The sequence below is a fragment of the Stenella coeruleoalba genome, assembly GCF_951394435.1.
Source record: "Stenella coeruleoalba genome assembly, chromosome: 14".
In the NCBI taxonomy this organism is placed as follows: Eukaryota; Metazoa; Chordata; class Mammalia; order Artiodactyla; family Delphinidae; genus Stenella; species Stenella coeruleoalba.
Window position 1 is genome coordinate 88316662 of NC_137160.1, and position 12514 is coordinate 88329175.

At 53.6% G+C, this 12514-nt stretch overlaps 1 protein-coding gene across 2 annotated transcripts in view; it reads left to right on the plus strand.

Annotated features, from left to right (window-relative positions):
• The window catches only part of ADGRD1 (adhesion G protein-coupled receptor D1), a 144119-nt gene extending 140689 nt beyond the window's left edge, over positions 1–3430 (plus strand). For both annotated transcript variants that reach the window (XM_079941918.1, XM_079941916.1), the window contains one exon: positions 1195–3430. In XM_079941918.1, the coding sequence (XP_079798044.1) occupies positions 1195–1290 (96 nt within the window). In that variant the 3' untranslated portion in view covers positions 1291–3430. The remainder of the gene's footprint in view (positions 1–1194) is intronic.
• Positions 3431–12514: the final 9084 nt, after the last annotated feature.

Here is a 12514-nt window from a genome sequence, read left to right on the forward strand (position 1 = left end):
TGCCTTACAGAGGACCACGTGGTCCTGAGGCTGCGTCTCTTGCAGCCTGAGCCCCAGGCCCTCCGCTCACTCCTTCCCCGAGCTCCGTCGTCTGCACCATCAGTGTCGGCGGACGGCTGCCCAGGTCGTGACGGAGGCTCGGCTCGGGGGCTGGGCTCCTCACACCTGACATAGGTCTGCAGGCGGCGCGAGCTGATGTCACACCCACAGCAGGGTCCCCCTCCTCACGAAATCACCTGGCCCTCTCTCCTGCCCCGTTTCCCAGGGCCAGTACTTCTTATGTTGACTTAGTGGGATGGAAGGATCAATTGACCGGGGGGCAGACACTGGACATGCTGAGGGTGTCCTGTAAGAGGCACAAAAGTCACTGGACACAGCCCGGCCTCTGCATCAGGTCTGCTCCCCCTACAGCTGCCTGAGAAATTGGGTCTGGATGGTCAGGGGTCTGAACAAGCCGCTCACCTCCCAGCGCTGGGCTTGGTTCACCTTCCTCCTGTGGGAAGTGGTCCCTCATCCCCCCGCCCCGCAGACCCCCAGGCAGGGCCCCCGGGCAGCCTGGAGCAGGCGATATCCTGGGTTCTCACTGCACTGCAGTCTCCCACCTGTCAGCTAGGCCCTCGCTCAGGGGTCCCATCCTCAGGAAGTCCCTCCTGGACGGCACTGAACAAAGAGGCTCCCACCGCACCCCAGCGTCCTGTGCCTGCGACCCCTGGTGGTGGTTTGGTTTATTCATTTGCTTCATGGCCGTTGTCTGCCTCCCCCATTGGAACGCGAGCTCCCCGGGGGCAAGGGTCTGGTCGCCTTTGTTCACTGGTGTGACCCCGTAGCCTAGAACAGGCCCCGGTGCCCAGCCTGCTCGATAAATCAGTGTCGAAGGAATAAGTGAACAAACGGATGAATAGAGGCGTGAATGAGTGAGTGAATGAATGAGTGAACGACAGATTGAGGAATGAATGACTGCCGGGGTGAGTGCACCCCAGAACCTGGGAGCCGTGAGGCAGGGGAACCTGTGCAGAGAAGGTGGAGAGAACTGCGCCCTCTGGGTCCTCATTTTTCTGGGGAGCGGTGGGGCCGCCCCCAGGAGGATCCCCAGGCAACTCTCTGGCACAAGGCTTTGCTCTCAGCTCTCCTGTGGGACTTGGGTTTCTCGTCTCAGAGCAGTCTCCATTTCTCCATCCTCTGTGTGGTCCGCAGATGAACGGGACCCGGCCTGGTACAGGCTCCACCAAGCTCACCCCTTGGGACAAGAGCAGCCACTCCGGGCACCGCGTGGACCTGTCCGCCGTGTGAGCAGAGAGGCCGTGGACCCGGCAGCCTGCCGCTCGGAACCCCCGGACCCACTGCAGACCACACGCAAGCATCGCTCTGCCTTCGCAACTGGGACCCTTTCCTCGTCGCTCTCTGGACCTGGGGGTCACGGCCCTCCCCCCCGCCCCCCGTGACAGCATCCTCTCCTGCGACCCGCTCCTGTGACAGCCCACCGCTGAGCCCACAGCCTGATACACGGCGACGGCGGGCCCCCCGGAGCACACAGCGGTCCCTCCCCTTTGTCACTGCAAGTGCGCAGAGCCCCAGACCCTCCACGCTGTGCGCTCAGGAGGCCCGTGGCGCCAGGAGGGAAGTTTAGCCTCGGCGGGCGCCACGATGGGGACTTGGGACCAGAGAGGTGGGGTCCCGCAGGGGAGGTTGGGTGGAGGCCCCTGGGGGCGCGTGGGGACGTGCCCGAGGATGTTTTCCACCTGCTGACTCCACCCAAAGCAGGGCCCCGATGCCAGGCACCTGCCGACGCCCAGGTGCCCCGCCCCTGTCTGTGCGCCGGGCCACGCGTAGGCGGAGAGCCTGGGTGGGGGGGTTCTGCTCCGACAGCTTCTCCCCCCTCCCTCGTGAGTGCTGGCTCTTCCGACTCCAAGTCAGCCTTCAGATCGCCCCCTTTCCTGGCACCTGAGCCTCCTGTGTGTTCACCACGGTGGCCCATCAGAGCCACCGTCTCCCAAGGCATAACGTCCCGCAGAGAGTTTCTTCGTCATCACTTATAAATGCTTTTCCGTGTTTCTAGCGAGCGGATCACAGCGGAGGGGAGCGCAGTACGTGATTTCATGTCGCCACAGGGGCAGACCTTGACGCACAGAGCCACTCGGCGGGCTGCTCGGGGGAGGACCCTGGCCCTGACCGACCGGGGGTGGGAAGGGTGGCAATAGCTGTAGCTTCTGAGTTGATGTTAATTTATGGACCCGGACTCAGCCCCCTAGGAAATGGGATGATCCTTAGGGCTCCGTGTGTGGGCGGGGCCCCGTGGAACGCTAGGGTTCGATCATAGACGTGAACCGAAACGCCATCGAGAGAAGCTGGGAAACAGGCTGTGAAAGGTCACCCTGTGATGACGGCGCCACGAGTGCTTGTGAGATGTGTGGGTACGGAATTCCAACCTGTTTTCGGTACTGGAAAATCCTCCCTGGAAACTGTGACGGCGACAGCATTAAAGGCCTCCCCGCCGCGTCGCCCCGCCTCTCCCAACACGTCTGCTTTGTTTCCGAGTGACATTTTACATCGCCTTGCAGACCTTTTCCATCCTCCTCTGGCACCTTCGTGAAGTAACTCACGCCCCGATGATGATGACTGTGACAGCCATCTTCAGGCATCTCCCCCGGTGGGGGGTGGGGGGACCGGGAGGGGGGTGGGACACCGAGCGGCGTGTTGACGCAGGGTTAACCTCTGTCCTTCCGTCCGGGTGGGTCCCAGATGTCACGTTGTGACAATGCTATGGGCATTCCCCATGGGTGTGCCGCAGGGATGAACCTGGCAGATGGAGGCAGAGACCCCGTGTCTGGCGAAAAGTGCGCCCAGGTCTGCTCCAGGCTCTCTTCGTGATTCCAGAAACCAGATCGCTTGTAACTTGGCGTTAGATCCTTGTCAGGCCCAAGAGCACCGAGAAGTGAGAACACTGTATTCCTAAGGTTGACACTTGGATTCTTTTTTCTTATTTAGTTTCTGGTGAAGCAAATCAAGTAAGGAACTGTTTTTATTTTAGATGGAATTCTTGGTTTTGTTGTTCTTTTAACTCTCTGCATATTCGCCCTACATAGCTAACATCAGGAGAAGTAATGAGCGAACTCTCTATTTCTCAAGAATGAAAGCAGTGCACTTTATTTATAGGCTACATATTTGGCTTCTGCAGTATTTCATTATCTACACATAATGTGGCCACAGAGAAGCAGTTGGAGACAAGAGCGTGTTTAAAGTAGCTTAGAGCACAGGAGAGACGACGAGTGCCACTCCACAGTGAAAGTAGGTTGTGATTGTCATGAAATAAACCCTAATGTCCTTAAAGTGCGGTCTTCAGCGTCTTTTGCTAGCGGGAGGTGAGCAGGACAGCGGGTCTCACGACAAACATCTGAAGAGAAACACACGTGGGTAAAATCCAGCCCTGGGATTCACTCAGCAGACATTTATTCAGTGCTTTCTCTGTGCCCAGCACATTCCAGCTCTCGGGACACTGTGATGGGCAATGCCCTGGCCTCTCAGGAGCCTCCCTGGGTGGGGCAGGTAGTGGCATGTGTGCAGCCCTGTGTCTCCCCAGGTTAATGTACTGGACAGAATGCGGGTGCTTCTTTTTTTAAAAAAATTTAACAATATAGTTTATTTAAGCTAATGTGTCAAAAATATTCCAACACGTAACATTAAAACTTAACGAGCTATTTTACATTCTTTTTTCTATACTAAGTCTTTAAATCTGGTTTATTATTTTTTAAAGTCTTTAAAAAATGTTGACCTCTGTGAGTCTATTCCTGTTTTGTAAAAAAGTTCATTTGTACCATTACCTTAGATTCCATGAGAAATAGAGTCACAGATGTAGAAAACACGCTTAACGGTTACCACAGGGGAAAAGGTGGGGAGGGGGGAGGATAAACTGGGAGATTGGGGTTGACGTATACACACTATTATATATAAAATAGGTAAGGACCTACTGCACAGCACAGGGAACTCTGCTCAACACTCTGTAATGGCCTATATGGGAAAGGAATCTTACAAAGAGTGGATCTATGTATATGTATAAGTGATTCACTTTGCTGTACAGCAGAAACTAACACAACATTGTAAATCAACTCTACTCCAATAAAAAGAAAAAGAAAAGAAATGCTTACGAAGCTAAAAAATAATTTTTTTAAAGTTTATACTCCATATATAGTTAGTGCAAAATATTGGCTCTATTCCCCATGGTGTGCAGCACACCCTTGAGTCTATCTTACACCCAATAGTTTGTACCTCCCCCTCCGCTGCACTGCTTCCCCCTCCACTGGTAACCACTAGTGTGTTCTCTGTTGAAACAGGGAGTGGGTTGGTGGTGACAGAGGTGGGGGGTTGGGTGGTGGGCAAGATGGATGAAGGGGATCAAAAGATACAAACTTCTAGTTATAAAATAAGTCCTGGGGCTATAATGTACAACGTGGCAACTACAGTTAATAACACTGTCTTGCCTATTTGAAAGTTGCGAAGAGAGAAGATCTTAGAAGTTCTCAGCACGAGAAGAGAACACTTCTGTGGCTGTGCCGTCCATCCCATCACGTATGGCGATGGATGTCAACTAGACTCACTGTGGCGATTGTTCTGCAGGGTATACTGCAGGTATCAAGTCATTATGGCGCACACCTAAATATACTACGAGGCTTGGTTTTTGTTTTGTTTTCTTCGCCTTCTGGTATCCCTTACAATTTCTTTTCGTTATTAAAAGCTAAACATATCTGTATTGGGTGTTAGAAACAGGTAACTAGGACGTTAGTGTGAGGATTTACGTTCATCTACCAGGAGCTGGGCTCTGTAGACTGTTCGCTGCAGCTGTAGGTGCCGGAGGCTCCAACTTCCTGTTCTTCCTTCTCTGCCCTTGACTTTGGACTTTCCCTGTGGACTGTACTCCTCATAGAGTCCGCAGCTTGCAGCCCTTTCAGCCTAATCTGTTAATATACCAGCTCCTTTTCTGCTGTGGTGTTAACATGTGTGGTAGGAGAAGTGTTCTGTAACATTATGGTAAATCTGCATCTTTTAGTGGGCCTGTGTCTAGGGTGGTGACCCTCAGAAGTGTTTCTCTAGTGATAAAGCATTTTCCCCCTCTTTGGGGAGACAGGGAGCCCAGAGGGGGCTGGGAAGTCAGGAATGCCCTTCCCCCAGATGGAATACGGCTTTGATAAAGCACATCCCGGGCAAAGCAGGGCAGCTGTTGATAATAGGATGGGAGCGAGCTATGGCTGCCAGCTCTCTCCTGTCGCTTCACCGAGGTGCGCTGTGGCTACAATGAAAGTACTTTCTCCCCTCCAGTCCCTTGACCTCTTTAGACTCAGAAGACGGAGGAGGGAGAAGCCAGCGGGCAGGTTCTCAGGTGCAGTTCCCAGGGCTCTGATCCTCCCTCCTGGATACTTTGGTGCTACATATATCCCCGGACATGGACTCATCTCTGGAGAAAAGGTGGAAAGGGGGTGCGGAATCCCCAAATCATCCAAGGTTAAGTTGCGCCCTGGCAGGATGGAATCTGAAACAGAAGGGGTCGATTTCTTCATGTCAGTGTGAATTTTGAGTCCCTTCCACTTCTGTCGGAGGTTTTATTCCGTAAAACAAGGAAAACCTGAAGTTGCAGTAGCTCTAATTCCGTTCTCCGAACAGCAGAGGGGAGCAGGGGCAGTAGACACGGGGTCTCCGTCCAAGACCCCACCTTGTTCCTTGTTGAGAGAACACTGAATCTCCTGGATGACTCAGGGAAGGGTGACCCAACACTAGTGCAGGGGCAAACCCTGCCTGGTCTAAAATGGCCTTCATGGTCCCGTTCTCCGTCCCGGGGAGGCACCTCAGGCATGATGTGTGAGGGAACACCGGTGTCTGCTCAGGAAGTGTGGCACCACGGCGTGACACGGGGGAGAGCTGTGGGGAGGATGGAGACAGCTGGGACCCCTGGTTGTGGACAGAGCAGCTTTGTGGACGGCCCCGGAGGTGCAGCTGGGAGAGAAGCCAGCAGAGCTCCCTGTTGCTCACAGCTGGGCCCCCGGATGTCCCCGAGCAGCAGGAAGGGCCTTGTGTGCTTCTTGCTTGGGGCTGAGGGAGGTTGCAATCCGGGGGACACCACCCAGATGCTGCCTTGGCATCTCCCCAAGCCCATGTGGGACTATTGCTTCACCTCTGACAGGCATCCCTGGAGGAGATTTAATCAAGAAGAGTAATGGACCTAATGGGGTCTGTCCAGATGAATGCACTAATGGCCTGACTGCTGCGTCCTGTGTAGCTCGTTCACAGAAATGGCTACTCCGGAACCTCCTCTGCTTCAAGCCGTGTTTGTCAGTTAAACAGCAAACAGTCCTGGCCCCCGTTTCTGTCTCTGGTTCTACAGATTTCCCGAGTTTTGAGAGATTTTTCTTCACTAAGTGTACTGACTTTCTCCCTTCTCTCCCTGCTGGGTCCTGTAGGTGGACGCTGCACAGACTCTTTCCACGTGGGGTGGGGAGCATTGGGGCACACAGAATGCTCACACCTGGCCCTGGTGGGAGGATCTCTCTGACTTGCCCAGCACTCCTCCCAGGACACAGGCTGTGGCTGCCGTGGCTCTGTGTGAAGCTTGTCCCCAAGCTTGGAGGTAACTAGAGAAGTTCGAGAGAGTAGAGTCAGATAAGGACGGTGACCTGCCTGTCTCAGGCAGCTGGAATGTAGATGTGGGGGCTGGAGCTCAAGCAGCCATTTTGGAACATGAGGAAGAATCCAATATCGAGGAGTTCCTAGAAGCAAGAGAGAGGAGCTATCTTCCCTTATGACTGTGAATGATGATGCCAGCCCTGGACCACACTTCTCCACACTTGGGTTTTGTGCGAGAGAGTAGCTTGTCTCACGTGAGCTCCTGTGGACTGAGGTCTGCAGCCGCTCACAGCAGACTTGCCCCACCCGATGCAGCCACAATGGATGCATTTCTGCCCCCTGTGCTGTGCTGACTGGACAGAGCAGCTGCCCTCCGGCTCCTCAGAGAACAACGTGCTCATGAGTCCCCTGGGACTGCTTGCACTGCAGATATGCTGATTCCTGGGCCAGGGCGGGGGCCTGGGATTCTGCATTCCCCACATCTCAGGGGATGCCAGGCTGCAGCTCCCTGACCACGCCTGGGGCCTAGAACTCATCTGCCTCACGGGTCTCGGCCTGGGTGCTCTCAGCTGCCCCATGCAGGGCAGCTCCTGTCCAGCTCTGCCCACAACAGCAGCTGCTGCAGAAGAGCGGTCAGCAGAGAGGATTTGCATGTGATGGGCCCGGGGGGAGCAGGGCCTCTGCAGTGATGTGGGTCGTAGAGGAAACACGTCCCCTCCCCTCCCCTGCAACCTCCCTTCCACAGCAGGAAGCTGGGGCATCGTTGTGATATCAGAGGCCCAGGAAGGGTCCAGAGGACGAGTTAACAGTTTCATCCTTTTCTTAATCCTCGAAGCAGGTTTTCTGAGCCATTTGCTGGGTTTTCAGAGTGGCTCCCCTTCTGTCTTCCGAAGGTTGGTTAGAAATCAGGGGCTGCAGCCCAGGAGCCCCGATTACGTCACTCACACCTGACGACGCTCAACGCCCTTCCCGACCGTGGGTCTGCCTGGACTCACAGGGTCTCTCTCCCTCCAGCCCCGCCCGTCCTCCCTGGGGTTCCTGCACAGACTCACTGAAAACAATGCTGGGGAAGGTGCGGGGCCTGGATGGGAGGGCGGGGCCGCAGGCGCTGTGACCGCGACCTTGCGCTGGGGGCCCACAGTCCTCAGCGCCATCTCTCGCTATCCCACTGCCCCTCACGGACGCAGCCTGGGCTTCCCTGGCTCCCGTGATGAATCCCCAGACCTCCCACGCGCACTTGTGCAGTCTTCCGCGCCGGCTGAACGATTTCTGCTCCTTTGTGTGTGAAGCGTCTCCACACCATTTTTTTTGGAACAACGAATCAAGTTTTAGGGAGCTCATCTATTTATTTAAGTGTGCATTTATGAATTTTTAAAGAGCAGTTTCTGGAGCAAGAATTTTCAAGATTAGGGATGATGGGGAAAAATTAGCCAGTGAATAGTAGACTCCAAGTACACAAATGTATTTAAATTAATTTCCAGTTCACATCAATTTCCATCGCTGTAAGCAGTGCTAAAATTGTTCGTTCGTTCCGTGGTATCATCATCTTGTATATCCATCCGCCAGCATCCAAGTGCTAACAACTCTGTTTGGATGATAAGAAGCATTTAAAAAATGTTAACCTTTTTTACTGCAAAAATGCATAATTATTGTAGAAAATGTCTTAATTGTTGATGAGCAAAAGGCAGGAGAAGAATCAACAGTGAGAGAACAGTGATAAATATTCTGTGGCTTTTCAGGTGTGTGTATGTGAGTTTGAGTGTGTACACGCACGCCTGAGTGTGTATCTATCTTCGTGAAAATGGGTTCTGATCGCACACACTTCATTGTAACTGTTTCTTTCTTAACAATTAAATGCATGAATAGAGTGTAATCATTTTTAGTGGCATCAGTCATTCTTCTCCAGCAGGAATTGTCTTCTGGCTAATGGAGTCCCCTGAAGAGACTTTAAAAGTACCTCGACCCCCAGGCTCTCCCAGGGGGCTCTGGTGGTGGTGATGCCTCTGCTGGTGGTGGTGATGGTGATGCCTCTGGTGGCGGTGATGCCTCTGCTGTCTTACCTTATGGATGCCCGTGTTCTTGTATTTAATCAACTCCAGGTTGTTGGATTCTTGGGATATTTTTGCCATTATAAGTCTGTAAGGGGTGTCATTGTCATTATGAAATATCTGTAGGTAGACCTTTGCAGACATCAGCTGTCGTGGATAAATCCTGGAAGTTGGATTACTGGGTCAAAAGTGTCCGCCCTCTATCGTGTACTGATTTGTCAGTCACACTTTGAAGAGAAGAGACCAGGGAACACTGCACAGCAGGAAGGGTTATGTCCTCTGCCCACGGCTTAGCCATCGCTGGGAAAGATGAGAGACTCTGGCGGGAACGGCTCCCAGAAGTAAGGTCTAAGACGGGGCTACAACAGCCCGTGTGACCAGGTGAGGTGCGCACACTCCCGTGGTGGCGGCCTGTCCTTAGGTGGAGACAGCGCCCAGACGGGCTGCTCTGCGGTCTGCTCTCGGTGCTGCTGGGGAGAATTCACATCCGCAGTTAAAGAACAGGAACCGCCAGAGGCAAAGGCTGAGACCCACACGGCGCTCAGACCCCCACCCGCCTCCAGAAACGTCTGAGGCTCAGCCTTTCACGCCCTCCTCTTCATGGGCGAGGCCGCCTCTCCTGAGCCCCTGGGAAGCCCTCCCAGACCCCAGTCTGCCCCTGATGCTCCTTCCTTTGAGCCTCCACAGCACAGGGTGGAGCCCCATTAGAGAGCTCGTCTCACCCACCTGGAGTAATGGGATTGCTGGATGGAGGTCATGCTCACTTCTATCCCAGGGCATTTGATGTCCTTGTGGAGCTCTTCCCCACTCTGACATGGTGACTGACTGCAGCAGCCTGGGTCCTGGGGCAACTGTGGTGAGCAGAGCAGCCCTGTCAGTCCATGATCGTCACCAGGCATGGGTGACAAACGGATTGTCCTTTTTGGTCCCTGAGCTGTGGGGCTTGTCTGTGACGGCTGCAAACCTTTGTGTGCATCAGGAAAAGCAGCGTTGTTTTTAGGCCACACCAGGCACAGTCAGGATCTTAGTTCCCCAGCCAGGGATCGAACCCGGGCCCCCCTGCATTCGGAGCGCGGAGTCTTAAGCACTGGACCACCAGGGAAGTCCCAAAGTAGTTTTGATAATAGACTAAAGCGTGTTGGGCACCAGACAGAGCTTCCCTCGCAACCACATTTAGCTAATCTATTGCACAGCCTTACCTATTGTCTCGTTATCTCGCATTCCAGGGCTCAGAGCCGAAACCCACATTTCCTAGAACATCCTCTCCTGTAAGGATTAGGGTTTATTTATTATTTGCCTCTGGCACATCTATTTTATTAGTCTAAATCTTATTTTAATTAATCTTAATTAATTAATTAATCTTATTTAATTAATTAATTTATTAATCTTAATCTTATTTAAAGTTTTATTTATATTTTATTTTTGCTTCAATGCTTCCTGCTCATGTCATAGAATTAGAATCTCACTGCAGCTTTAATCTCGCCTCTGGGCTCACACATGGTTTTTCCAAAGCTAAAAAACATGGTTCAGAGAGTTTTTACTGTGTTCTCACTTCTGGATGGAGCGTTCACTGTTTATAAACAAGGGACCTGAGCCTCAGAGAGTGTGTTCTGAATCACCATGACACTTGCAACTAGGTCAGTAAGACTGGAGGGAGGGATACACAAATATCTGATTAAGTTAAACGCTCCAAAAGTAAGTATTAAAACATTTGCTGGCACCGTGTAAACCTAAGAGAGGACTCGCATGTTTAAAGACATACACGGTAGTGATAAATTTAGGAGAGATGAAATAAAACAAACGTTCAGAATCACATTGGGATTTACACAGAACCACTCCACGCCTACCACTGGCGGGCCAGCGACCAGGTTTGTAAATTAACACAAGTGGCTTCCATTGGTCACGGGGACGGTGCGCAGTCCGTGCCTGGAGCAGTCACATGAAGGCCACCCTGCAGACCCTGGGAGCGTCTGGAGGTGGATGTGTGGGAATGCCCACCACGGGTGAGAGCCGGCTGGGTGGCAGGAGTGCCAGGTCCTCACCCTTGCAGACGAGGCAAGTATGACTCCATCCGCCACCTACGTGAGGAAGCTGAGTCGAAGCTGCCTCGACTTCGTGGCAGAGATGGGACAGGTCTGTGCGACACATCACAAGGGCACCGTCGTCAGTGTGGAACGGGCAGAATCGGAGGCGAGGGGACAGCGTGGTGTTCAGCGGGGGTGACGCAGCCCTGCTACGGATGTGGGCTGTGCTACAGCCTCAGGACCTTGCTGAAGACGAAGCCTTATTCACCATCCAGCCCACGTTCATCGAGTACCTGCCACATGGCAGGGAAAGTTCTAGAAATTGTGGAGGAGACACTGAACAGGTCAGACAAGGCTCCTGTCCTCCCGGAGATGACGTCCTAGCGGATGAGGCCAATGGTGATCAAGTAACTGAGGCACGGACATGGTGACACCAGCTGGTGGTGTGCGTTCTGAGGGCGATGAGACGATGATGCAGGGCGACGTGATAGACTGTGTGTGCGTGCGCGCGTGTGTGCGTGTGCATGTGTGCGTGCGTGTGTGTGTGCGCGCGCGTGTGCGTGTGTGTGCGCGTGTGTGTGCGCGCGCGCGCGTGTGTGCGCGCACGTGTGCGTGTGTGTGCGTGCGTGTGCATGTGTGCGCGCGTGTGTGTGCGCGCATGTGCGTGCGTGTGTGCCGTGTAGGAGTGTGTATGTGCAAACGTGTAGAGTTTTGTGGATGTGTAAGTGGGTAGGTGTATGTGTGGCTGTGAGTGGGCATGTCTGTGGGTGCGTATGTATCTGTATGTGTGAAGGTGTGCATATATGCATACGTGTGCAGGCATAGTACACAGCAGGGGTGTGTGTTTATATATGTGAGTGTGCGTATGCACGCTAATTGTAATTTAGAACAGCGGTCAGGGAAAGCCTCTCTGAGGGTTGACGGTGAAGCTGAAGCCTTGGGAAAAATAATGGAAGAAGGAGCGGCAAGATGAAAGGAGCTGGGCAGGAGTGGGTGCAGCGCAGGGAGAGCGGAGCAGTCTCATGGGACGAGACGTGGGTGACGAGGGGGATGGGGCCAGGTCATGTACGGAGCTGGGGGCTCATCAGCTAAGACATATGCTTGAGGTCGACCCTCTAGGACTTATGAGATGCTAGATGTGGGATGTGAGGCAAAGGGGGAAATCACGGACGGTGCCCAAACCTTTGCCCTGAGCACGAAGGCAGCCTTGCTCTAGAGATGTGGATTAGACGAAAGAGAAACGTTCCAGGACTGGGGACGTCGGTAGAATGTTGCTGGTCACACTGTCTGGATGCTTCCTCAGCAGCTCCAGGAAAAAGGGCTGTGAATAGTTCTAGAATTTCAGCAGCCCCAAACTCCAGGTCCCCAGTGGGTCTTTTCAAGTCTGCCTTAGACCTTTAGAGCAGGGGTCCCCAAACCCCGGTACCGGTCCGTGGCCCGTTAGGAACCGGGCCACACAGCAGGAGGTGAGTGGCGAGCGAGCACAGCTTCATCCGCCGCTGCCCGTGGCTCCCCGTCGCTCGCATGACCGCCTGAACCATCCACCCCCGCCCCTCCGGTCCGTGCAAAAATTGTCTTCCGCGAAACCGGTCCCTGGTGCCAAAAAGGTTGGGGGCCGCTGCCGTACAGCATTCCTCGTCTTGTCGTCTACCAGCAGCGGATTATTCAAGCAGCTTCCAAGGAGCACTGTTAATTTCTGTGTAAAGTGTCCAGACACTCCCAGCAATCGTTTCACCAGTGGCCTCACTTTCAGCCACACGTGACGTTATCAAGGTTCCTCTTAAGAATCAAGTTCCCGGGCTTCCCTGGTGGCGCAGTGGTTGAGAGTCCGCC